At 52.1% G+C, this 25,215-nt stretch overlaps 10 protein-coding genes across 10 annotated transcripts; 5 read left to right on the forward strand and 5 right to left on the reverse strand.

Moving 5' to 3' along the window:
- Positions 1-5,256: 5,256 nt before the first annotated feature.
- Positions 5,257-7,393, forward strand: M409DRAFT_50991 (uncharacterized protein; the record flags this gene model as incomplete). Its single annotated transcript, XM_033811687.1, has 2 exons — positions 5,257-6,506; positions 6,550-7,393. The coding sequence occupies 2 exons, from the start codon at positions 5,257-5,259 to the stop codon at positions 7,391-7,393; spliced, it is 2,094 nt and encodes a 697-aa protein (XP_033671606.1).
- A 207-nt stretch (positions 7,394-7,600) lies between these two features.
- Positions 7,601-8,680, reverse strand: M409DRAFT_63800 (uncharacterized protein; the record flags this gene model as incomplete). Its single annotated transcript, XM_033815774.1, has 1 exon — positions 7,601-8,680. One exon carries the CDS (start codon positions 8,678-8,680, stop codon positions 7,601-7,603), a length of 1,080 nt encoding a protein of 359 aa, XP_033671607.1.
- Positions 8,681-9,157: 477 nt separating this feature from the next.
- Positions 9,158-10,195, forward strand: M409DRAFT_63801 (uncharacterized protein; the record flags this gene model as incomplete). The annotated part of the gene is made up of 1 exon (XM_033815775.1): positions 9,158-10,195. One exon carries the CDS (start codon positions 9,158-9,160, stop codon positions 10,193-10,195), a length of 1,038 nt encoding a protein of 345 aa, XP_033671608.1.
- An 80-nt stretch (positions 10,196-10,275) lies between these two features.
- M409DRAFT_63802 (uncharacterized protein) lies at positions 10,276-12,266 on the reverse strand (the record flags this gene model as incomplete). The annotated part of the gene is made up of 8 exons (XM_033815776.1): positions 10,276-10,515; positions 10,581-10,650; positions 10,694-10,889; positions 11,147-11,363; positions 11,457-11,505; positions 11,558-11,646; positions 11,717-12,081; positions 12,137-12,266. The coding sequence occupies 8 exons, from the start codon at positions 12,264-12,266 to the stop codon at positions 10,276-10,278; spliced, it is 1,356 nt and encodes a 451-aa protein (XP_033671609.1).
- A 1,525-nt stretch (positions 12,267-13,791) lies between these two features.
- Positions 13,792-14,628, forward strand: M409DRAFT_18695 (uncharacterized protein; the record flags this gene model as incomplete). Its single annotated transcript, XM_033804608.1, has 2 exons — positions 13,792-14,089; positions 14,138-14,628. The coding sequence occupies 2 exons, from the start codon at positions 13,792-13,794 to the stop codon at positions 14,626-14,628; spliced, it is 789 nt and encodes a 262-aa protein (XP_033671610.1).
- A 661-nt stretch (positions 14,629-15,289) lies between these two features.
- M409DRAFT_63803 (uncharacterized protein) lies at positions 15,290-15,835 on the forward strand (the record flags this gene model as incomplete). The annotated part of the gene is made up of 1 exon (XM_033815777.1): positions 15,290-15,835. The coding sequence occupies one exon, from the start codon at positions 15,290-15,292 to the stop codon at positions 15,833-15,835; it is 546 nt and encodes a 181-aa protein (XP_033671611.1).
- Positions 15,836-17,572: 1,737 nt separating this feature from the next.
- On the forward strand, positions 17,573-19,147 carry M409DRAFT_63804 (uncharacterized protein; the record flags this gene model as incomplete). The annotated part of the gene is made up of 4 exons (XM_033815778.1): positions 17,573-17,947; positions 18,005-18,137; positions 18,196-18,488; positions 18,539-19,147. The coding sequence occupies 4 exons, from the start codon at positions 17,573-17,575 to the stop codon at positions 19,145-19,147; spliced, it is 1,410 nt and encodes a 469-aa protein (XP_033671612.1).
- Positions 19,148-19,299: 152 nt separating this feature from the next.
- M409DRAFT_63805 (uncharacterized protein) lies at positions 19,300-20,950 on the reverse strand (the record flags this gene model as incomplete). The annotated part of the gene is made up of 5 exons (XM_033815779.1): positions 19,300-20,401; positions 20,452-20,568; positions 20,623-20,753; positions 20,806-20,876; positions 20,929-20,950. The coding sequence occupies 5 exons, from the start codon at positions 20,948-20,950 to the stop codon at positions 19,300-19,302; spliced, it is 1,443 nt and encodes a 480-aa protein (XP_033671613.1).
- A 1,232-nt stretch (positions 20,951-22,182) lies between these two features.
- On the reverse strand, positions 22,183-23,147 carry M409DRAFT_63806 (uncharacterized protein; the record flags this gene model as incomplete). Its single annotated transcript, XM_033815780.1, has 2 exons — positions 22,183-22,947; positions 22,998-23,147. 2 exons carry the CDS (start codon positions 23,145-23,147, stop codon positions 22,183-22,185), a joined length of 915 nt encoding a protein of 304 aa, XP_033671614.1.
- Positions 23,148-23,710: 563 nt separating this feature from the next.
- Positions 23,711-25,116, reverse strand: M409DRAFT_18699 (uncharacterized protein; the record flags this gene model as incomplete). Its single annotated transcript, XM_033804609.1, has 2 exons — positions 23,711-24,728; positions 24,782-25,116. The coding sequence occupies 2 exons, from the start codon at positions 25,114-25,116 to the stop codon at positions 23,711-23,713; spliced, it is 1,353 nt and encodes a 450-aa protein (XP_033671615.1).
- Between the last annotated feature and the right edge of the window lie 99 nt (positions 25,117-25,215).

Here is a 25,215-nt window from a genome sequence, read left to right on the forward strand (position 1 = left end):
TAAGTATAATACCGTTCCTATATACTAAGAAGATTTATCCTAATCTATATACTTAGTATACTTAGTTACTCTATTTACTCTACTACTTAGTTAGAGCGTAGGTCTCGACTAAGTAGTTAAGGCGGTTAAGTTACGTAGTACTTAGTTACTAAGCCGTATACGGTTCCTAGCGTATAAGAACCGTAATATCTTTTTAGTCCTCCTACTTCCTATAACTAACTAATATAATTATACCTAGATTAGTTCCTACTATTATTTATTAATTTAGTTACTTCTACTATATTTAATACCTATATAAACTCTATAGAGTAGTTTTAGCTTAATATACTAGTTTAAAATTAGGCTTAAAGTTTAGATAAAATAGCTACTATAATCTTTTAGATCTAGTCTATAATTTAGAGCTTTTAGTAGTAGTAAAAAATTATATTAGCTATATTAATTAAAACTTTCCTAAACCTAGTAGATAAAACTATCTAAAATAGCTTAAATAACTTTTTTAAGTAGATTATCTTTTAATTCGATCTAGTAGACTAAAAGAATTTAGAAAAAGAAGATATTTAATCTAAGATCTTAGAAGATATAGCTCTTTAGGCCCTTAAATATCTAAAGCTATATAAGTTATAGTAGGTAGATAAATAGCTAGAGATTATAAGTATTCTTAATAAGTAAAAGATTATAATTAAAAAAAGGAAAGCTAAAATACGAAAGTAGAGCGATATTACGTGTTTCTTTAGTTAGACTAGATAGTCCTATAACCTAGTTAGCAACATAGAATAAACTCAGGAATAAGTTATGTTCTTATCCAGGTTTAACTGTACACTACTCCAATCCAGGAAATTGCACGGGGAAAGCTGCTGCGTGTCCGTCGAGCATCGCACAAACACATCTTCTCGCGACGTTGCGACCGCGAAACTCCTCAGGGTCGTCTACGATGACCCCTCTCCACATCGATCGATTCCTCCTCCTCCTTCGAGACAAACGGTTTTCCCTGCTGATAATGCGGTTCAGTCTCAATTGAGATTCCACGTGGCGAGCCGCCATCCTTTCCCGCCGCCGTCTGCCCTTGGCACAATCGTAGGCGTTGAGCGCGACGGGCCTTTTGCGGGAGGTTATGATTCAGAGTTACCAAACTACAATGTCGAACATCACTTGCCACTTTGCGGTGAGTGTCTATAACAATCCATGGTCAAGTATTGCCAATTTAGACGACACACCGCAAAGCCCGCTGTGACGAACGTCTATCACAGCTGCGGGGTTTCTCGTCCAGAAGTGGAGGACTCTATCAGACGCCAATTATTGCGGCTGATTGAAAGCAGGGTCAACAATCTATGCCTGAACAAAGCTAGCAACTTCCGGGCCATGTGACGAAGTGTGACACAAGAACCCTCGCGAATCGCCACTGCCTTCTAGTCGCCTCCTGGCAAGGTACGTCTACGTCGACGGACACGGCATGATCAGACCTCGCTTCGAAAAGGCGCTGGACTGCTCCAACAATCTCGATGAGACGCGAGAGTGACAACATTCGATTGCGGATATCGTGAGCTGTGAGGTCTGCGTGGTGCCGAGAACGACGACTGGAGCGATCCGTGTGGTACTGATTTAGTGTCGACTCGAACGCGGATGCACGCTTGCAGAGCCGGTATGCAGCACACACGCAAGTCAGGAGCGAGCCCAGCGCAGGAATCTACGAGTCCACGTTGTTGACTCGAACATCGATTCTCAACACTTTTGCAAGGCCTATCTTCGAGCAGCAATTGTGCTCAAAACTTGGCTAGGCACTAGCAAGAGTAAAACGCCACGGCTGTGTCCGGATCGTCTGAGCAAGCATGATGATGAGGCACCGCCAGCATTTGAGCTTGTGCTCCGTCCGCTCCAGTACTTCGGGCGGCGTCCGGGTATTCATTGTTGGAGTCATGCACTGAACTCGGTCCCTCGTCCTTGGGATGAAGGTGAAGTGAGAGGATTTCCAAGTCAGTGCCACAGGAGTGGGTCTGCGCGACTCATTCACTGCGGCACAGCAAAAGGCAGTTGCGTGGGCACGCACGCCTGCTACAGCACTTCTGCCAATGCACGCTTCGATTTATGATTACGTCTCGCCAAGTATAACAACCAAGCGATGATACGTCCTTCGCCGTCCAGAAAAGATCCACACATGGCTGCCATCAGTCTAGCAACAGACTACAATGAAAACGACTGTCTGCTGACCATCCGAGCACAAGCACGGGCTTGCGTCCGAGCATACACCGGCATCACTTGGATAAGAGACTCAGTCACAAGCCTATTCGACTCGCGCCACATCGCATGGTCCAGTACCAGTCAAGCGGAGTCCGGCACATCAATGATCATCGAGTGGCCACAGCTGCGGTGTGATGAAGCAGGTTGTACCCGGCAATTGTGTTACAGCATTGGAAACCTTCCACACCACTCAATCACAACGCATGAACGAGCACAATTATCACGCTTGCAGTCAAATCAAGACTTTCCAGAACACAGCGTAGGTTGGAGCAATGTTTCAGGATGTGGCAAAGTCGTCTTCGTACCACGGTTGCGCTGAACTTACTCCACTATCAGCATGGAGTCAAACTGTGCTCGAAGACCTTCACGTGCATGCTGCAACTTGGGCACATTGTATCATCGTATCCGCTCTAGCCGTACGAAGAAAGTATGGCAAATGCAATGAGTCGCGATGTGCAGATGCAGGTGACCGAGTACTGGCGACTGCAGAATCATCAAGAGACTGCGTAGTAGACGGGAGATTACTATACGCGCGAGGGGGACTCAGTCTGTCCATTCTCAAGCCACATTTCCCACACCAATGTTCCCTAACCAAGTCCAAACGGGGTTAGTCTCGCAGTGGATTGGCATTAGGAAGATCTCCAACGAACTTGAACACCACCTGCAATATCACGACTCGTTCACAGCTCAATTCGGCAATGAGTTCATCCTGTCGGTCGAACAGTGCACGACAGCGTAGCGCTCGACTCGCACAGGGTCTCCTCCCGTCATTTCACTGCCGCCTGGAACTAATGCAATTAAGCGAATGTTTGCGGTAGAGCCAGAACTACATCCATTCTAGTCGTTTGCTCGCATGGTCATCGGCACACATGAGGAACGGTCAAGAGACCATGGCTTGGTCTCGCCGATACCAAGTGCTCAGGCGTGCCGGCGGTGTCATCCAAATTCGACATGGACCCCGTTGCGAACGCACTTCTAGCTGAAGTCGTCCTCGACGTTGTCCATACACATACGTGCGATCTCATACCACGCCTCGGTCGACGAAGTCCTCATGGATCGTTGACGTCGATACAAACCCCATTATCGGCCTCAAGCCCGGTTGGGCGTCGACGCTAGACGGCAACGCCAACAGCCATGTGTCCGTCTCACCAACCGCAACAACACGGCGACGACAGTCCGGCTGAAGTCAAAGGATACTCTTGAGATTGACGTCCGGCCCATTGCTACCGTGTGAGATTGGCGAAAAGACAAAAAATATGGTTCAGCGAACTTGAACAGTCTCCAACTTCACTGCTGACTACTGCTTCGACCTAATGCTGAACGATCACCTTCTCCGCACGATGATCGGACCGATTTGTGGGAAAGTGGTATTGTACGCCCTCTTTCTGACCTAGGGGAATCGAACGACCAATCTACACAAGACTGGGTTGGTTCAAGGTTGATGATGATCGATGTGGTTGTTCCTTCCTCTCAGCTCGTCCCTCCTACAGCCAATCAACCACCACGCCACGATCCCCTACGACAATCCTTCCGCGCTGTCATCGTCTTCGGTACAACAACGATTGGCTGAATATGAGACTCTATCTGGTCTCGTGGCCACAACGGTCTTCCTGCCGATCTAGTTGGAAAAGACGGTGGCGCTGTGACTAGGACTGAAAGGCACACGCCAAGCGAAGACACAGCTACATTGATCTCATCACTCTTGCTCTGGGGATCGCGGCGCCCATGGCAGGCCGTGCGGAGACTACTCTTTTCCACAGACGGTTGGCTTGTATCTCAGCTGGCACCGCATGCACTGCTCCGCATCAATCACCACGTCAGACCAACCAATATTTGCGCTTCGTCGAGACGAACATGATCTTGAGCTAATAACAACGTCCGACAAGGCTCTTATTACACATGTGCTTACAGCATGACGGATGATGTCTCGAAGGATCTTCCTGTCCCCGTGGTTGTGGAGAAGACCAGGGCAAGAACCAGCGATCGGTTGTTCCTGCAACTCCGAGCCTAGAGTGCCATTAGATGAGTCTGTGCATATCAAGGGACTCACTAGCCTCTGCCATGGATCAGAGACGACGGCAAGTCGAGGCACTTGTGGTGGCAAGGGGCGTTCAATGGACAAGGGCGTCTTGCACGGAACGCAGCCCACAGTTGCTACGATGTGTCCCCAGCATGATGGCAGCATGCTGGACGCGTACGCCGACCACCATGGGAGCATTCACATGCTTCACGCAGTTGAAATTCGCCACCCATGCGTTGTAGAGCTTACAGTGCGTGTTCGAGTGCGTATACCTTCGTTGGGACATCGATGGAAACCTACCAGCCATGGGCAAAAGTCTAGTATGTGGCTCTAAACGATAGCGATGGTCCCAGCGACGATGTGTAGCACACGTCCGCTTTTGTGAGCTCAAGACTTGCATTGATGGTAGCCCCTGCCTTGTCACTTCGTTGGCCATGGGTTGTATTTGCTGCCGCAATGGTCGTTCTTCTCTGAACAAGGACGTACCTTCCTCGGTTTGAACTCGTCTTTACCCTCTCGATGCTTCCAGCGATTCGGGCATGGCTTCTGCACGACGACACCGGTTCGGTGATGGGCGTCTTTTCGAAACACAACGATATCTGCTGCAAGTACAAGACATTTTTCGGCCGCACCCTGACCCATTTTGTACAAGCAAATACCGAGATGGACGTCGTAGAAGACAGTGCCGTTAGCGCGTGGACACGATGACTACATTCTGGGAGCTGAGACCTCAATGATGGCCACGGGAGATGCTGCAAGGACCAGGAGCTGGATAAGTTGATTGCACAAAACGCTTCGTCTAAGGGCAACCCCTTTCATCGTTTCAACATAGCTGATGAAAGGACGCGCGAAAAGCACTCGGTATTACTCGTCTTTGCCAGCAGCAACATGGACAATCGACACTGACTCGACGTCACGAAGCTGCAGAGATCCGTTGACAGACAAAGAACCATTGTTAGGAAGTTGCCTAATGGAGCGGCTTCTTTGACGCCCTGCACACAATGGAACAAAGAACCCGAACAACGTTCTTTGTTCGACAGGTCCAGCACGAGCCTCCACGGTGGAGGTATATACACACGACGCACACCAGCAAGACATGGCTTTCGTTCGGTTTGCGTTCCAACCAACCTTCCAACCGACTCCAACCAACTCTCCCTCCAACCGCTCCAAGCTCCCAACACATTCAGGCAGGCCCTGAACCCTCGACACCAAACGCACCCACCCGTCGCTGCCCCATGCCCTTCCTCTCGGTGACCATCTTCGCAGGCACCGTAGCAGTTGCCCTCAGCTGCGTCGAGCTCTTCACCCGACAACCTGCTGCCATAACCACTGGTATGGCCGGCAGCAGGTCCAGGAGCAGAGCACGGGCTCCCCCAGCCCAGCGCAAGAAGCACAAGCCCAAGCAGCGCTGGTGGCAGATTTGGCGGAAGAATCGTCGAGCTTCGAGTGGGAGAGAGACTGGAGTTTCGGAACCACCACAACCACAACCACGACCGACGTCTGAGCGACGACGACAGTTGGCTGACAACCGTGCCAGCAACTCCACTGACCCTGAGCCTCTTGTCTTTACAGGCTTCTCTACTGACATGGTCGCCTCGCAGACCAACTTCATCTTCTGCCCAGGCGCAAGTTCCTCGACAGTCGCACCTTCCTCGCGCTTTGCGTCTCAGCCACGTCTCAGACAACAGAAACGCAAGACATCAAAACCGAACTTGCTCAAGAAGCTCAAATCGGCCCTAAAGTCGAAACTCAAGCCCAAGAAGAAGGCTGAGAAGGAACTAGTCATCAAACCCAACGTGGAGAGCTTCGCCGATGAGTACGAGCTCATCCGCACGTTCAGCGAAATCTCCCAAGGCGCTGTACATCTCGTCAAGCACCGCGACTCGGGCGAGCGGTTCATCATCAAGCAGGTCTTTGCTCAGCATCGTTCCGATAATCGTCTGGTCACTGAGCCCGATGAGGCGCTCGTCTTGATGCATTGCCTTGACACGCACAAGAACGTCCTGCGCATTGCGGGCTGCTCGCCGTATTGGGAGGATGATGTGCCCATGTACAATATGGTCTTTGAGTATTGCGATGCTGGAGATGTCTGCGACTACCTTGATAGGGTTGGATGTTTCCCTATCCCCGAGCAGTTCACGCTGCACTTCGTGTCGAGCATGATTGATGCCCTGGCGTTCCTTCACCATGGTGACATCAGCTACGACCCGGCAACGGACACCACGACTTCAATTGCTCACCGCCAGCGATCGTACGTCCACCGCGACATCAAGCCGCTGAACATCTTCCTGAAGTGGGAGCCAAATTCCGAGTATGGTCTACCTACTGTCGTCCTCGGTGACTTTGGGTTCGTTCGACCTGAATGGTGATACCCGCGATATCTGTTCCACGCCCGGCTACCTGGCACCAGAACTCGAGCAAATCAAGAAGAAGTCGGACATCGTCAACGCTCAGAGCACAGAAGCTGACATGTACGCTTTCGGTGTCTCGCTCTGGAACGTCGTCGCCCAACGTGATTACATTCCCGGCCGCTCGAACATCCGGCAAGGCTTTGAGCAGTCTTCCGTCTCCCAGCACCCAGGTATCCTCCGCCTCCTCGAGGCCTGCCTCTCACCAGACCCAGCCCGTAGGCTCAAAGCTAACTCTCTGCACCGCCTCTCTGCGCAGCTGAAGTCCCAGCTCCAGACCTGGTACGATCGTGGTGGCCGCCTCCCTGCATCCCTCTGGCCGAACCCCTTTGGTTTCGAGCAGAGAGCTCTGAAGAAGCGTCCAAACCGCGGTAGCTCGCTCATCGCCATCGCTCCCAAGAGCACGACTCGTCCACGACCCCGTGTTCCCAAGAGACGCAGCGAGCTGAACACTTGGGCGAGAGAGATGGCCGATGCGTACCCGACAATTGCTCTGTTTCCGTTTGATGTTGACACGAGCAGGTTGATGCAGCCTACGACAACCACCGGTGAGCCTTCCGCGACTGCTGAACCACTGACGAATCTGTTCACAGGTGAGCCTGCTGATGTTGCTGATGCTGACATTTCCAGCACTATTGTTGAGGCTGGGAATCTTGCGGCTGATGCTCCAATCAGCGCTTTCTCCTGGTCTAGTGCCAGTACCGACACTGATGACGAGCTTTACATTTGAGGTCTAGGTGAGTGTAGGCGAGGGCGACAGTGCAAGGGCGAAGATGTGAGTAAACTAGATTGCCAGACTTCTTTTCATTTTGGGTGGCAAATTTGGGGAACAGGTAAGTTCAAATCATAGACTGAAATCGTGCTTCTGGTGGGCGTTAAGGAGTTTGCTGTTCAAATTCTATTTCCTCTTTCCATTCTTCGTTGTCTATCGTCTCTTTCATAAGTCGTTTCCATATACACAAATAGGAGGTGATGCTAACTCCAGGTCATGCATAGTCTTGGTAAGGGCCGTGGCTCTGTCGTGCGGTGCGGTACTTCTCATCATCTCTTCGAGGCTATGCGCGAATTCGGGGGTGACGGCCCCTGAGATAGCGACTTCACGTACACCTCGAAGATCGCCAAAGGGCTCGAGCATCTCCGCTACATCTTCAGAGATCTTGTTACCAGCTTCGCGCTGGCGTACAGCTTCGCTTTTGATCTGATCGAGGTAGACGTTGCCGTTCGATACTCGGATGTTGACCTTGGCGAGCTGTCTCCCTTTATTTGTTGCATAGCTGTCGCCTGGTACAAAGACATATCCGTCTTCGTCGTCCTCGTTTGAAGGTGGTGGCGGTTGAAGGGCGTTCACTAGACGCTGAACTTGCTTCCGCAATCCATGCGTCAGACCTTTGCCAGTTACGTTGAACTTGATCATTCCGGTATAGCTGTCGACATGATCGACATTGACAATAACGCGTTTAATGCGTGTCATGTATTTCTCTGACAGAAGCTCGAGAAACGAGTAGTGCCTGTTGGGCGTCATCCCAGTCGGCAATAGCCAAGAATACCTGAACGTTATTCCAGCGTACGTGACGAACAGCAGGAATGTGTTCCGCCCATACATCATATCCGCGCATTCATCATGTATCTGTCGACAAACAGACAACAGCTTGATATTTCCCCTTTGCCAGACCACATGGGTTGGGCCTCGTTGAGCTGTCTCCGGCTTAGGGACCACCATGCCCTTCGCCGCCCTTTTCTTCACCGCACTGAAGTTCCTTGCATGGCTCGCCAAGGGATTCGGATCACTGTGCTGAATTGTCCTCGGAAGCAGATAATTGAAGATCTGCTGTCTCAACTCCAATGGCAGCTTGAGCAGAGGGAACTTGGGTTTGAAGCTCGCGGGAGAGCGTGATCGCTGCTCGAGTTCGTCGAAGGATTCATGGCGGTAGAAGGGCGAGCGGTCGCTGACGATGGTCGTGGGGGCGAAGTGCGGCGAGTGGTAGTAGTCGCGGCAGTTGTAGTGGCCAAAGTCCATGCCACGAAAGAGCGGGTGATGTTGCTCTTAGGTTTGAGAGAGATATGCTGGTGCGCTTTGCGGAGGCGGAGGTGAGGTTGCGCGGAGGCGGATGTTGCCGTGCGCTTGCCATCGTCTCCAGCCACGCTTGGGCCAACGTCTGCTATCACTCACCGACCTCTCGCCTTCTTCTCCTCTTCCTTCTTCACACCACACCATGACCACCACCACAGCGACCGCCATGTGCGGAAAGGCGTCTCTATCAGAGTGCGTTTGCGACGGAGTTGAAGTGTGCGGTTTCTATAGCCCCAACGGAGGGGTGTTCGTTGTTTGAATCTCCTATCCACCGTCAGACGCTCGTAGAGACGACGTCTGACTCCCTTTTCAACCCGCAATCGATCGCCTGGTTTGATCGATTCAACAACAAGAAGAAATCGTACAAAGAGAACAACATTGTCTCCCGAATCCGGTCGAGTCACCAACCAACGAATCGCAACGATGTATTTCGACAGCCTCCCCAACGAGATCCTCACCCACGTCTTCCTGTCTCTACCCAACATTGCCTCCGCCATCGCCCTGTCATCCACCTGCCATCGATTCAATAGCGCCTACAAGTCGTCCAAGAAGCTGGTCATTCTCCAAGAAGCGGCTGATGCTGAGTTTGGACCAATCGACGACATCGTTCAACTCCTGACTCAGAACGCCTCCCAACCAGCTCACATTCGACGTGATGTGCCCATGTCAGAAGCTCTCTTGCATCAAGTCGTCAAAGTTGGACGGATTGCTCAGAGATACGAGGAGATGTACCCATTCAAGAAGTGGAAGACGGACTTCGCCAATAGACGTCTCTTGTCAAACGAAGAGCGTCTCCGCTTGAGACGCGCAATCTACCGTCTGTGGTTGTTCGACAAGGCTTTCCATACCTCTGCACACGTACGCACTTGCAGAGGCATACCAGAAGTCGTGCGTGAACGAGCAGCACTTCTACATAACTTCCCAAGTGCCGAGCTCGCTGAAATGTTGGACGTTCACATCGCCTTGCGGGACTTGGTATCCAACAACATCTGCCCTTCGAACGGCCGCATTCGACAGAAGTATCAGAAACGATTTGCTGACAGCAACCACCAACCCCTGTTCAACATCCACCTGAATTATCCGCCTGCACCATCATCTTTCGTCCCAGATGGCTGGTTCCACAACTCGTCATTTGGATCTGCCAAATACCAATCCCGACTCGCGCCATCCCGCTGGAACGAACCAGGGGCTGAGGGCTGGGGAGACGACATCTCACATTACTACGTGATCGAGGATATGATGAAGCTGGATCCCGAGCAGATCTTGTACCTGAAGGATCACTGTCCAACGAAGGCGCAGGTGGAGATGCATCTGCGAGGATTGGGCGACTGGTTCGTCAACAATGGCGAGACCTTCTCGGAGACGTTGGCGTTTGTCGTCAAGCAGAGAGGTAGCGATGCTGAAGAGCTGAAGGCTGCTGTTGAGGATGGAGAGGTCGGTGTAGCTCTTGTAGACGATTGAAATAGCAGAGGGTATCAAGACAAGCACTGTTTGCTTCCCATTTTCGCAATCCATGTTTTAATCTTTCAGTATCCACCTTCCTAAATATCCTCCCTCTTCTCCGTCCCTGCATCATCAATCTTCATCTCAGTATCACTCCTCTCCCCTTCTTCGGATGTCACAGCAGGCGGCGCCTCAATATCAGAAGTCTTCCACGCTATGCTGTTGATCATGATCGGCGCGAGCTGGACGACAGCATAGTTGAAGATCCAATTGGAGCAGGTGCTGAAACCATTGGCTTCTGTGCGGATGCGGATGGGCGTGACTTCGGCTGGGTAGAGCTGTGCAATCACATGTCAGCCTGAGTTTCCTCCACCACCAAACACAACGACTCCTATTGACATACCCACGTAATTCCGAGCCATCCGAGGGCGAAGAAAGTATCATAGACAAATATGAAAACAGTGGCCGCTGTTCTCCGGCGTGGCGTACGAGAGCGAGGCTCCGATCACGAGCAACGAGGCTGCCATCCCGGCTGCGCCCCACATCATGAGCTTCCGACGGCCTAGGCGGTCGACGACGAAGAGCGCCAGGACTGCGGCGAGGAGGTATTCGGTTCCGAGCCAGCCGGTCATGAAGCGTGAAAGTGTAGGTGAGAATCCTAGGGAGGACTCAAAGACCGTGGTCGCGTAGTAAGTCACGAGATTGATTCCGCCTGTGAATGGTGGTGTTAGAGGTGTGAAAGTAGACGTAAATTGTAAGAAAGTAGGGGTTGTGATGCGTGAAAGATGGTGTTAAAGGGGTGAATCCTGAGGGAGACGTGTGAAAGTCCCTAGGGGTAAAGGTGTGAAAGTCGAGGTAAGATATGTGAATGTAGGGGAAAAGATGTGTGAGAGTTAAGGGCAGATAATAGCAAGTCTGGAAGTGCGAGCCAATCCCGTGGCGGATGCGGTATATCGAGATGTAACTCACCAATCTGTTGGAACGCCTGTGAGAGACAACCCGCGCTGAATCTCCAACCATTCATGCCTCGCGTCTTGTTCGTGACGAGCTCGCGCCACGTGAGTTTGCTCGACTCCTGCGCGTTGATTTCCTGGATCTCCTTGATATCGGATTGGATCTGTGCCGAATCGATGGGGAGATCCTCGAGGCGAGCCATGATCTCGGAAGCTTCCTCGTTTTTGCCGTGCTTGAAGAGCCATCCGAAAAAGTGTCAATTTCTGAGGAGCAAGCGCTGAGTTGACGAAAGGGCATACCTAGGTGACTCCGGGAAGAGCAAAACACCGATCATGAGGATGACTGCGAAGACGACTTGGAAGGCGATTGGGAATCTGCTCCGAGTCAGCTAAACAATCATCTTGGTCTCGAAAAGGAGATGCATACCGCCATTGGAAACTGCCGTATTGCGTAACGAACCAGAACCCATAGTTAAGCCAGTAGCTAATAACGATGCCAAGTGTGATTAAAGCGCCCTGTCGAAGACAATCAGTGTCAGTGGCCATTCACCCATACAACGTAAAATTAGACCTAGTTCTAACTCACCTCAAACAACACCAAGAATCCTCGAATCTTCGGCGGTGCAATCTCGGACTGATATACCGGAATCGTACTCGTGTTCATACCATTACCCACACCCGTTACTATTCTTCCCACAATGATCTGCGCAAGGCCGAAGGACGAGGTCTGGATCGCAGCTCCAATGATCATGATCGTAGAGCCTAGGAGAATCGATCGTCGTCGCCCTAGCTTGTCGCCGAAAGCGATGATACCAATTGCGCCAATGAGACATCCAATTTCGTAAATTGCCACAACCAAAGCCTGGATTGCGCCTTCCTTGTTCTTGGGTTCCATTTGAGGGAAGGTCTGGAGGAAAATAGGCTCTGTGATAATTCCGCTCATAACGCCCTCTGTTTGTGAGAATGTCAGCTATGATGGGACATATGGAGGGTCACTGGGACCTACGGTCATAGCCAAGGAGCAGGAACCCGCTTGAACCAGTCACGCAGACTCCTATCTGAAGCCATTTTCCAGTGGGTCTGTCTGACAACAACCCCTTGTGGGTCAAGAGTCCTCCTAAGTCCTTGAGCCCCATGCTGGCGGTAGAAGAAATGACAATAGGAAATAGGAAGAACGACGCAACAAGAGTTTCAAACAACACCTGCAGACAGCCCCCAAAAAGATCGAGTACCGATCATCTTGTCACGCGCGCAGAAGCGCTGTGGAGCCCGCTCCGGCTCAGTGACGAACCTACCAACAGTCGCAAAAGAAGCAATCTGATGATGAAGCGCACACGGGGCATATGTTGCGGCTTTTCGTCGAACCAGAGGCTCGGAATCGACCGATTCTTCCTTTAGACGTCACTGGATCGGCGAATCATATGTCTTTGTTGTGAATGTTTGGAATGAGGCTCAAGATCACGCAAAGCTTCAGCAGTAGGCTTTGCCGTTATGACGACAGAGTCCTCATATAAGCTCGAGACTCGACACGGAGATCGAACTCTATTTATCTTGTCCCACGGGGTCGGTGCCCTCGTGGCTCGGGCATGCATGTGCACATTGTTGTGCATAGAAATCCATCGTTTCTCAGGTCCGAGAGAAATCCGTAGAAGCCATTGCAATTCGAACAGCCTCGTCCATAGGTGAGGATTGAAGGATGTCAAACGTTGAGTTGAATACTCCAGCTCCTGCGTACCTTTTCTTTTTGTACCCGCTTCAAAAGGCTTCACTTCGATGACATCTGCCTGGAAGACGAGGTGCAAACGTCTTTTTGTGCTGGATGCCTCGTTCCAATCGTCAGACCTACTTGAAGTAGCTAACGAGAATCGACTTGTCGTCCAGGTAATGACATTGCTGCTGCTGGAGCTTATGGGTGATATGCTGAATTGGACTGCTACTGTGGTGGGTTGCGTTCTGATAAGGCTGGTGCTTGAGCCGGCCATGGCTCTTGCTGGTGGCCAATACATCTTCCTCCCATGCCAGTCGGAGGCCGTACTCGCAGCCTGATTGCGATCTGGTGCATCGCGCGCACCGGCCGCTTCTCTACACGAATCGAAGTCGGCGTCCATGGTTCTTGCTGAACTTCCATAGACCCGGGGCCGCAATATGATGCACAGCAGTCGAACGTGCGGCTTGGAGTCGCATTTCACACGCTTCTGCCGGCATTGATTCAGTGTCCGCCGCCTGCTTCAAAGCGATTGTTATTACCAGGTGGTGGAGTGTAGGGAGTCAGCTTGGCTGGAATATCGTGGCATTATTCGTCAGCCGTACCGTCAATACCAGGTATCACTCGTCTGAAGTTGCCATAGCAACGTGCCGGATTGAACGTAGCGCGCCTCCTTGAACTCCCGCGCCAAGTCCGATCTCCAACTCTCAGCGCCACCATTGGCCAGACAATCACCGCGCACACCTTACCGTGAGCTGGCAAGTCACCTCTCTTCTTCATCATGCCGTCCTTCAATTCATCAGGCTGTGGTTCTCGCGTTGTCACGTCGTCAACACGCATTACATTCGGGTCACCTCACCTCAAGAAGCCATTTCAACTTTTCTGTCTGGAGATCTGGTCTCAAAGCAAGAAGGGACGGAGCTTGCGGAGACTTTCGATCGGACCGCCTGGTCATCATGTCGTCCCCAAACGAGGAGCGAAAGGACTACAAGAATGACACAGAAGCTCAAGTCAAGACTGGCCCTTTGGGCACCGACCCGAGCAAGCCGCTACCCCCAGAGCGGCCTTATCTCTGGACATCGGCACATTCAGATCATGAAAAAGCAGAACTTCGCTTTTCTGGATTTGAGTCCTGCTACATCGCGTGCATACGAGACGCTGAATGGCAGATCCAGCGCAAGATCCAGGACATCGACTTCAATACTGGCAGCCCTGGTCTTGCCAGCGATATGGCCCCTTTACTCTTGCAATACTGTACGATTTTCAGTTCCCACCAAGATGCACCGGGCTAATAGGACATAGCTCAATTGATCGAGGCACTTTCGAATATCGAGAGTAAAGACAGAGTCTTTGAAGAGGATTATTTGATTAACAAGGACGACAAGATAACGATGTTCTCTGGGATGCGACGACGCATTTCTCGCAAGGACAAAGACAGTGATAGAGTCCATGAATCTTTACGATCGAACATTGTTCTCGCGGTTTTGGGCTACATCTACACCTGGGATGTCGCTGATGGCCTGAAAAGGAGATTCGGCAATCTGACGAAGACCCTGGACCGCCTACTTGTTGGTCTTGCTGGCGGTGCATCGCTGCTCGTGCCAATGATTGTCATGACATTCGCCACAACTAGGGCTGCGAGGCTAATTATCGTCTCTGTCGCTACGATGCTATTCGCTACTGCCATGGCATTGACTACGACAAGTAAAGAGAATGTCATAACAGCCACGACTGCATACGCCGCAATATTGGTTGTCTATATCGGAAGTTCAGAGACAGTATCTTCGTCATAGCCGGATCTGAACGGAACCGAAAGCGTGTTGCGGGCATCACGGTCCATGTAAAACTTAGACCGGTGTTCAACCTTTCCTGCGACGACATTCAAGAGTTCCGTTTGACCAACTGGAGCACGCTACTAAAAGCCTGTAGCAGCAGCAGTGTTTGGATTAGTCGTATCGCAATCCTTTCGCCAACACCCAGAACGCACAAAGAGATACTCGAAATGCAAGAGGTGGTTTCTGGCCACTATGTGTAAGACCTCTCCAACGCTCCTCAAAGCCATCATGCTGTCTACACACTCAACCATTCACACAACCACTCTCGGCAACCCTTTCCTGGTCACGGCTGGCGTCGAAATTGCCTCGCCTTCTGGCTCCGAGCTCGAGGGATGCTTGGCTAGCTGGCGATCAAGCACTCCATTTGCGAGGTTCGTACGTCGTCTCGGAGGAGCAACGATCTGATGAGCAAGGCTGGGTGTACGTAGTGGGTGAGGTAGAGAAACATGTGCTTCCTAACTCCGCGATCCCTTCTCATTGGCTGGCCCCTAAGTCCGCGCGACAGGGATCTCGCCGGCACTTTCGTAAACAGATACAACATGGATACTACTTCCATCGACAATAACATTCGAAGTCATCGACTTCATCAAGTTCCAGGCGCTACCCCCTTCAGGGCAAAATGCCTCACATACTTGGCTTGCAGCTGCTTCGACTACTGCCACTGATTTCGTCAACAGTGAATGTTCAGTTCGCAAATGACGAATACCAGTTCCTGACTTCTTGGACTGAGCTACCCTTGGACAAACAGATTCCAGCACGAGAGGTTCTACCAAACTGGTCGACATCATGGCAATCACGAGGACTTTGGCAGGCTTTGATCGGGCTTTCTGTCCCAATCATTGCAGGAGTTGCCAACCACGTGCTGTTACGTCCAGCTACGGCTGCTTCGATCTTCCAAGATCCTTTGCTCTCAGGTTTAGACGGAGCCAATGTCTCGGCAGCACGCTGGTACTTGGCTGGCTCAATATTTTCGTTCTTACACTTCGCCTTTGGATGCAAAGCTCTACGGCTACTGGCTCAAATGGCCTCTGATGACGCCAAAAACCGCAAATCGAACATTGAGAGCGTCGCCCAGTGGCTCCGGATGCACAGGATGCGGACTCTTCTCACTGATTTGCCCGCTTTTGTCTGCTTCATTGTGGCAACCATACGACAATTGCACTAGACGAGGCCTCGATTACTTGGCCGTGGAAGCATCTCTCCGACACCATCTCCAGTGGACCCAGGTGACTTGCACATGTTCTTGTGGTAGAGTAGGCAAGCTCATGGGCGAGCTGAAGATAGCCTCCGCCCTGTCCGAATGGGACCGGCGTACTTCGAAATCTTTAGGAGCAGCGTAGCGCCGATGGATGGGGCGAAATACAACATGGAAAACTACGCGCTACCATCGAGAGTCATTTCTTCAACAGCATAACCATCGCAAGCGACTGCATGCATTCTTGTTCGACACGATTCGCTTTGGAGTTTACGGTGTACTGCGACCCGGATGAGCTGTCATACAGACACGGCAGGCTGTTCAGCACTCTCGGCTTGTTTGGGAAGCAGAAACGGTTGGAGCTCGACCTTTTCGACGTTAGACCAGCCACAAGCCGCCGTTTCGGGACGTTTGACCATGCGCAAGGAGCCCTAGGCTTGAAGCTTAAAGCTCAGCGTCTAGACCGCACCCCATCTCTTTCCCATCCACATGGCATCGACGAACAACGGCATGCAACAGATCCGCGTATCCAGGAACCTGAAAGCGTGAGCGACACTCGGGGGCCGTCGATGTCGTCCGCAGATGGGTACCAAAGGCCGGATGAGAACCACGCAACCCCAGACAGGCCCCAGGATCGACTCCCACGTGGGTGCCCGTCAGCCGCGGAGACACGAAGCTAATGCACTCTCTCAACTCAGACGCAGCAGATTCCAACCTTGATACCGTCCTCTGAGTCTGTCAGTGACGGTGTTGATCGGATTCGATACCGGCGTGAGGTATAACGCCCAGCACGTGTAGTATGCGGCGACCTCATTGGTCTTGGCAAAGCTGTCATATGCAACTGTACTGTGGCTCTGCTCTCGGACAGAGCTCCATGCACCTTTCTGGCGATGGAACTGGCATATTCCAGGAATGTGGCTTGTAGCCAGTGTACATCGCTTCAGAATGCCACGAGGTCAACTCCACGAGGTCCGACACTACGTTCGTCGAACTAACCATGCTAAGGATGTGTTCGACAGGGAACACTGCCATGCTTTGAAACTTGAGCATGTCGATGTTTTAAAGCTGTCATTCAACTGGAGACGAACATGGAACGTTCGTTTCGCGGAGGGGCTTCGAGAGAGGCGTGATGGCTCGTGGACAATGCAGCCTGCAGTGCCGAAGGTTGTCCCAATACGTCTCTTGCCACGGCTTGTGAGGCAGTCAAGACCATATCAGAAGTAGCCATGGCTTATTTGCCAAGATTTGCTCGCTTCAGTGGGTGCGTTCTGGAGACTGGAGCTAAACAAAAGCCACTAAGTGAACGAGTGACCGCTGCTGCTGTCATGGCGGTAAGAGGCTGACGTTGTTGCCTTGCTATGCGTACCTCATGGCAGTTCACCTCGTGGGCTTTCTGTTCGTGCGCCCCGGCCGTCAAGAAGCGAGGACCCAAGCCATCCGTCTCTCATCCAGCCTCTCGTTGTCGGCAGTCACTGGGCGCCACGAGAGTGGCATTGCAGTCGTGAGCTGAGTATCGATCGTGATGGCTGGCGGAGGAGATGGGCTGATGGTCTGTCCATGGGCTGGATCGGTCTAGGTACTGGGCAAGTCTCGAGCCCAGTATACGGCGGTTCATGTATAAAAGGCCTTTCATTTGTCTTGAGAAACGTGTTGAACAGGTCTACCATCAACACCAAGCTCCAACGGCAAGAGAACCTCATCACCGACATGAACTTCTCTAAGCTCTTCAAAGGCGCAGTTGCCATTGCCGCGCTCACCAGCAACGCTTTTGCCCAGAGCGTTCCGGCGGACTTTGACATTTCTGCCATTGCTGCGGCTGGTCCACCACCGACTCCCACCATCGCTTCCAACGTCGCCGCCCAGACTGTTGTCTACAATGCCAACGCCGTTGAGGCTTCCGCTGCCGCTGAGCAGAGCGCTGCTGCTCAGGACTCTGCAGCTACGAAGGTCAAGCGCGCTGCTTGTGACCCCCAGTTGCAAGGAGCTGGACCTGTCCCCTGCCCTGATACCGACCAAGCATTCGTTTCGTATGCTGCGTTTGCTTCTGCAGCTTCTGCGGCGCCTACGCCTTCGGGCTATGTGGTGAGAATTTGACGATCGGCTGCATTGGTAATGGACACTAAGCTAATTTGATGCCAGAATACCTTCAAGAACCTGAAGGCCATGAACAATGCCCTCGGTTACATGGGATACACGTTGATGGATACCTACGATGTTCCACTGTGTTCTTCGAAGTGTGACAAGATCAATGGCTGCGCTGCTTTCAACGTTGGTGAGTCCAGAAACCAGGCTGTCCGAATCAGGAAGGAGCACATAGCTGACATTACCAGCATTTGAGCGCTCGCCATCTCTCGATCCATCTCCATCCGGAGGCGCTTGCGAGCAGCCAGCCACAACGACCTTGATCAAGTGTGTCTTCTGGGGTGGCCCAGTCACTGCTGCCAACGCTGTCAACGACGGCCAGTGGCGCAACAACTACCATGTTGTGATTGCCGGCTCCAACGGCTACGTCAACCAGACGGTCGACTACTGCCAGGGATACAATGCTCCCAACTTCTATGGCGGCAGGGCTCTCGCTGCGCCAAACGACTGCAACGGCCAGAGCTCCCTCGTTGGCACACAGGTGCGTTCCCCAGAAGCTGTAGATCATCAAACATCGCTGAAATATTACAGTACTGGAATGACGGCCACCCCTTCGACAGCAGACGCTGCTCCGCCGCCTGTGACGCCCAAACGAACGCCAACCCCAATGCCCCATGCAGATTCTTCAACACCTACGTAATCTCCCGCAACGGCCAGTCCTACGGCCAATACTGCGCCATGTACAAGCAACAGATCGACGACTCTTACGCCACCTTGTCTCAGGTCCAGTACAACGGCGCGACTTACTCCGTCTCGTACAGCTACTCCTTCGCCAACGCCCAGAACAACGGTCTCCCCTGCGTGGCAAGCCCCATCACCAGCTGCTCCTCGCCAGGACAATGTGGGACGTACCGCCAGTGCAACCCAGGCGCCAACTGCTACTGCGGCTACGACACGGCCAACAACGTCGCCTGCTTCCAAGGCGCCTACTGCTCTTCTCAGACTTGCTCGACGAACGCGCAGTGTGGCTCCGGTTATATCTGCTTGAGTGCCAACAGCTGCTGTGGTTTCAGCATTTGTGTCCCCAATACTGTCTGTGCCAACGGTTTGAACGCCCGTCATATTTTCAGGCGAGGCGCCGAGAAGAGAGATCAAGTTCAAGGGCTTAGCGCTGTGCACGTGCCTGATGGTGGTAGCTAGACTGCTACAACGTAGGCGCAAGCGTTGGGATACAGATCTTTCGGGATTGAGAAAATTGGCGAATGTGGTTTGGGAGGCCTGGTGATTTGGATATCTAGTTGGATCAATGCATCTATGTGTATCATGACACTCCGATCGTTGCTATTTCAGGTCTACGCCTTGCCGTCACAGAAGCTCACGACTGCCCACTTGCCGCTCCAAGCCCATTTTCTCGCTCCGCTGTCACCACCGCCTCCTTCCAGAGCCCTGAGCTTCTCATCTTCACCCTTTGCAAGTCCGACGACAACATCAGCCTTGCAAGTCCGCAGAGCCAGAACTCGCACGCCTGATCCAGGCCCCATCGGTCCGATGGCTTCCGTGAAAGGCGTTGCTGGATCCCACATCGCATCTCCAGTCAATTTTCGGTAGTTCAAGTCTCCCTTGAAGATGACGAGTTCGCTCTCTTTCAAGTCCTCGTACAAGGACGGAGCGGTTTGTGGAAGGCGCCAGTAACTGCCACCTTCCGTCCAGAATACATTGGGACGGAGGACGATCTTGCCTTCGGCGTAGAGGCTGCTCCAATTCTGGAATAGTGCTTGCAAGTCGCTGGTCTCTTTGTCTGACAGCTTTGGCGGCGTTACACCTTTCGCCTTGTCCTCCTCTGATGGCGTCTCGTAGAAGTCTTTGGCGCCAACGAGCACGTTCAGCAGATCGCTGAAGTCTTTTGGGATGACGTCTGACACAAACCAGGGGATGTTCTTTGGATGGAGGACGATGTTGGTAGCAAGACCAGCTTGAAGGAGGTAGCCGGCGAGGATAAGATCGACGAAGAGTTCGAAGCCAGCGTTGTCGAGGACGATGTCGACTCTCCTCTCCTTAGCTCCGGCATTCTTCGACTTCTTAAGCGAGGCAAACGCTGCAGGGAAGTTGTTGACAATGATCTTGTCCTCATTCGCTTTGCGAGCGTCCTTGCCCTGGAGCTTCTGGATGTCATCGTAACTGAGATTCGTGAGGAGCGAGAGATCGGTTGCGTTTCCCCAAAGACAGATCTCGCACATCTCGACGAACAGAAGCTTCTCGGCGGTCTCGCGCTCTTCTTCCGAGGCAGAACCGAGAGCCGATTGATCAGATTGGAGTTGCTTGGTGAGGTCGTTGTAGCGGGCCGCGAGTTCGAGGACAGCCGGCCGGGACGAGCGGAAGGTCGACATTTTCTGCTTGGAGAATACGTCGTAGTGCTTCCAGTGCTTCGACAGGGCGAAGAGAGTTGCCATGCGTCTGGAAGGGTCAACTGAAAGCCACAACTCATGTATAGAGAATTCAACTACCGGTACAAGTAGCACTCGGCATACAACCACGCTACGTCATGCCATTTGGGGTTGCCACGCTGTTCGAGTTCCTTGTTGTAGGCCGCAATATCAGAGCCACCATCATCCTGGAGTGGGCTAGAGAAGACAAATCAGCATCCACGGCCGAGCTCAGAACAAAGCTGAACGTACGTGAGTTGCCGATTATGCTGCAGCTCATATTTCAGCGTTGCAAGTCCGGCGGTGATCTTCTTGCCTTCTTCCTGTCTCTCTGGGTCTTGCTCCTTCGAAACAGCTTTGTGGAGGTCATCAATGGCTCCCGTCTGGAAGCTGGTCAGTCTGTGGTGCTGTCACCCTTTCGAGGTTTCGACATACCAATATGACCGGCCATCTCTCTCGCGCAGAAGTCCAGGCGAACGAGGTTGGATCGCTTGTGTTTGAGAGGGCTGAGATCGAATGAGCGATGGTTTCACGCTCTAAGTGATCAATTGTACTTACGAACTTTCGGATCGTACTCCATCTTGATCTATGTCTATGTCTAAAGGTTAGGTTGAGAGCAAGAAGAATTTGGTGGAAGAAGTGAAGTCGCATTACCTCATCTGGAAGCGTCGACAAGGATCGCGCATGACACAAGTCGTGCTCAAGAAGAGACATTGGGGACATATTTCAGGGTCAAGTGAATGATTTCAACCGCACGATCAAATAGACATTACCAGCCTAATTACTTACACTTCGCAGCTGCTCAAAACCACACAGAGGTACCTCCTGAATCAACAATGCCAACTCCGCCTTTCCCAGCCGAGACTCTCCTCTCCCCATCAAGAGTTTCGCCAAAAGATCACGAGTCTCCTCACACACAATTCGAGCCGCATGGTTTGTGTGCTCTTCGCGGGCATACTCCACCTTCAGAAAGAACTCGATCCCATCTTGAGCATACGACACAGACTGCATCCGATGGTACTGGTGACAGTCTTCCCTGATCGCCCTGCCGTCTTCTTTCGCATCGTCGACAGACTTGCCCAGCCGGATCGATATCCGCCAGTAAACACCTTCCAGCCAGATGAAGTCCATGTTCTCGATGAAAGCTTCGCTGACATCTTCCACCCAGTACGTGCATTGCAGCTTGAAGCCTGGGTCCCAGCATGGAAACTTGACTATGTAGCCCCTGAGGAAGATCAGGAGCAGCTCCCTTCGAATTGTGTGGCATGTCGCGAGCAGACTGTACAAATCACGCGTGCTCTCATTTGGCGGAAGCGCCTTTGCAGTCCAGTCTACGCGGAATCGCGATCTACCGTCTGACATCTCAATCTTCGAGGAACCAAGCTCCAGGTCCGCGACATGGTTGTAGATGTGAATTCGTAGCTCGGGAGGCAGCGCCATAAGTGGCGACCTGGCCTGCGAAAGTTCTTGGGAGGTTGTCCAAGGATGCACGTCCGTGATCGTTGACGGATGAATCAGGCCAGATGATCCCGTTGGACATTCCTTGCCCGGATCCATCCTCAGTCTCGTCTGATGAGGCCTAGGTCGTTTTCCAAGAGGGACCCCTTCGTACAGCACAAAATTGGGAAATAGTTTTTGTTCCCAATAGAATGGATCAGGGTCAGCGTACCTGAAGAAACCAGAGTGTCGGGACATAAGCACGTGGAGGGGAGAGCTGAACACTTCAAGTCCAATCGAAAGGAGGGCCATAAGCATACTTGTATGGGTATCTCAAACTCTGAATACACCTTGCGCCGCCTGTCAACTCATTCGTTACCGCAAAGCGTTGTAGTTTGCCTCCGGGAACTGCACTCGCCCGTTCGGACTCATCGGTAATCCCGTTGGGCTGAGTGCAGACGGTGCGATGTTACTGTCGTAAGCTGGAGGCGCCGCGACCTGGGTAGTAGATTCGTAGCTCAATCTCGTGCCCGGATGCATGCCATCCGCGGGTTGGTGTGTGTCGAATGAATGCCTATTGAGTAGGCCTTGCTGATCATCTTCCATATCCTGACCGAATGCAAGTCGGTCGTCGTCATTGTTCGTGCGGTTGTTGAGCTCATCGGTGTTGGCAGACCATACGTCTTTGCTTGGGTCGTCTACATCTAGCCTCTCGGGTTGACCGTGGTTCTTCGCGGTGGCATTTGGAGCCACTCCAGTCCTTCGGTACTCGATGATTGCTCTGATGGAGATGTAACTTGTGATCGCGAAGAGCAGCATGATCACAATTCCCAGGCCAACGCTAGCCTTGCTTATGGAGCATTTCGTTGCGCTTCCATATCCAAAAGATGCGCACGTTCCGTCTTTCTTTGTGCTGTCGTCTCTTCTGGTATTTTCGTCGCTGTCATCCTTCGAGTCGCTGCTCTTTCCTTTTGCTATTCCATTGGCGTTCCATACAGCCACAGCGATGGATGCCGCGAACCAGAGGATGGCGAAGAGGATATCGACGGTGGCTATGGCCCAGACGTTGTTGAAGCGCCAGGCTCGACTCCAGAGTGGTACCATTACTTGGTAAATGATGGCGGGTATCGTGATGAAGCACTGGACGAGGTCAGTACCTGCATCGAATTGGCTGTCAAGGAAGTTCGTACCAGAGCGAAGTAGAAGCCTGTCTGCCCGCCAAACCCACCATCCTTGGTCATGACCGCCAGCGTCAAGCATCCCGCGATGAAAATCACGAAAGCCTGCACAAAGTGGACAATCGCCTTGATCCTCTGAAGCTTCGTCTGCGGGAGCCTCATCGTGAATGCTGCTGTGTGCTGTCAATGCTGTCGCGGTCCGTCGTGCAGTGACTCTGCGTTCAGCTCGCTGCGAAGAAAGTAAATACACGATGGTGTCTGAGACATCAACAGGAACAGGAAAAACAACTCGAGTCGAGACAGCAACACGTACAGGGAGCCCGCGGCCTTGTTCTCAGCTTGCGCGGCCTCCAAGCACCACAGCCCCCGCCAGTCTGCAAGGCTGCTGCAACGCTACTCTTCGAGCTGTTGACAAGGCGACGAGCTGTGTTCACGGCTGAAATCGGAGTGGAGGATGGTGGCAGTGAGTTTTGGAGGTGCTATGCGACATATCAGCCGCGAGGTTGTGCGCCGTTGAAGTGGTGAAGTGAAGCGATTTTGAAACATGTACCCTGGTCGATGTTTGGAACTTTATCCGACGTAAATAGCAACGGTCCCCACGTGGCAACGGCAACCAGAAGTTGGGATCCAACGCTCGCATGTGAAAAGGAGACAACCACGCAGTGCAGAAGTAACATCTACCATATTTATTTCACTTTTTGATATACGATGATCTATTTCATAGCTCAACCCATCAAAAACGCATTCACACTTTGCAAAGTGGCTCTGCTAGGCGATGCATCTGGCATGGACACCATGATCCAGCTAAGCCTCTGCTTGATCATCGTCTTATTGACGCTTTCCCCATGACTTTGGAGGTTCAATGCTCCTTGCTCGTCGATGTATAGACAAAGTATAGCTAGTGCTGTGCCGACTGCCAGGTCCTTGCCAGACTCGCAAGTCAGAAGGACTTTACTTGAAGGGCTAAGTGTTGATCGTAGTTGCTCCAGTTTTGGCAGTTGTGTACGAAGCTGACGGCTTCCAATCTTGCCCGTGGAGCATGCAAGATGCACGTGTTGATGATTCGAGGCGGTTGACTGCGATGCGGCCGGCTTGGTACTGCACGAGATCACAATGTCGAAATCGTGCCCCGGGCTCGCAGCTGAGGCATTATCGCCGATCCAGAGACTCCCCGTTGGCTTTATCAGCACTGGCGACCGCGCAGAAGACGACGATTTCGCCTGGGCCATCAGTTTTGAGATCAGATTGGGCAAACCATCTTCCGCAGTCGACAGCAATTCTTCCTGATGGCTCCAGAAGCAAGACGAATCAAGCCCGTGAGACCAGCTCTCCGGATCGTCAGCTGCTCCTTGAACATAATCTGAGGTCGCGGAAGTCTCGTTGCTGGTCTGATTCGAAGCCGTACAGAGTACAATCAGATTTGACACATCTCCGTCAAGTCTCTCCGGCAAAGTGTCTCCCGGACGTTGCCAGGTCACCTGGATACGCCTGTTATGTAGCTTGTCCCGAAGCCGCTGGAGGTCCAACTTGAGTCCTCGAGCAGCTTCAACACATTCACCTAGACGAGACTCAATCTGAACATGCTCAGACTCAGAGACCACATCCAACGGCGTCCTCAAATCATGAGATTCAGCATCGTCTGGGAAGATTAGACGGTTCAGAACCGTGATCCAGATCGGAATAGTTTTGGACAAAGCATCTGGCATGCTCTTGCCTCGCCGTGTAGAGTCGACGATAACGCATCTTAGGGATAATCAGCACGAAGACATTGAAGTTCTCATCCAACTTTAACCCACCCTCCATGTTTCCCCAACGCATCCAACACCTGCAAATTCAACCTCCTCAAACTAAACCCCCATTGATGAAAATGTCCATCCGTAGACTTGAAGTACGCGCTCCCAGCCTTGCGATCAGGCGGTATATACCAGCTGCCACATCTCTCGTTGGCTACCAACGGTAGATCGAAAGCGTCTGCGACTTTGGTCACGAATTCCGAGTCTTCTTTGATGGATCGAAGTCGATTCTTGATCGACAAGTTTGCGCGCTTGAGTTCGCCGAGGGCATCTTTCAGTGCTGATGAAGCGGATGAGAAGATGAGATCGGATTCGCGGAGGGGTTGTTGTGTGCTCATTTGAGAGGAGGGGAGGAAGATTGTTTGTGAGAATCGAAGGTTGGGGGCTTCGGAATTGGAGGCCTGCCTGAGGCACTCACTCTTGGCATTCATCCCCAA

This window comes from Zasmidium cellare, assembly GCF_010093935.1.
Source record: "Zasmidium cellare ATCC 36951 unplaced genomic scaffold M409scaffold_6, whole genome shotgun sequence".
Lineage (NCBI taxonomy): Eukaryota > Fungi > Ascomycota > Dothideomycetes > Mycosphaerellales > Mycosphaerellaceae > Zasmidium > Zasmidium cellare.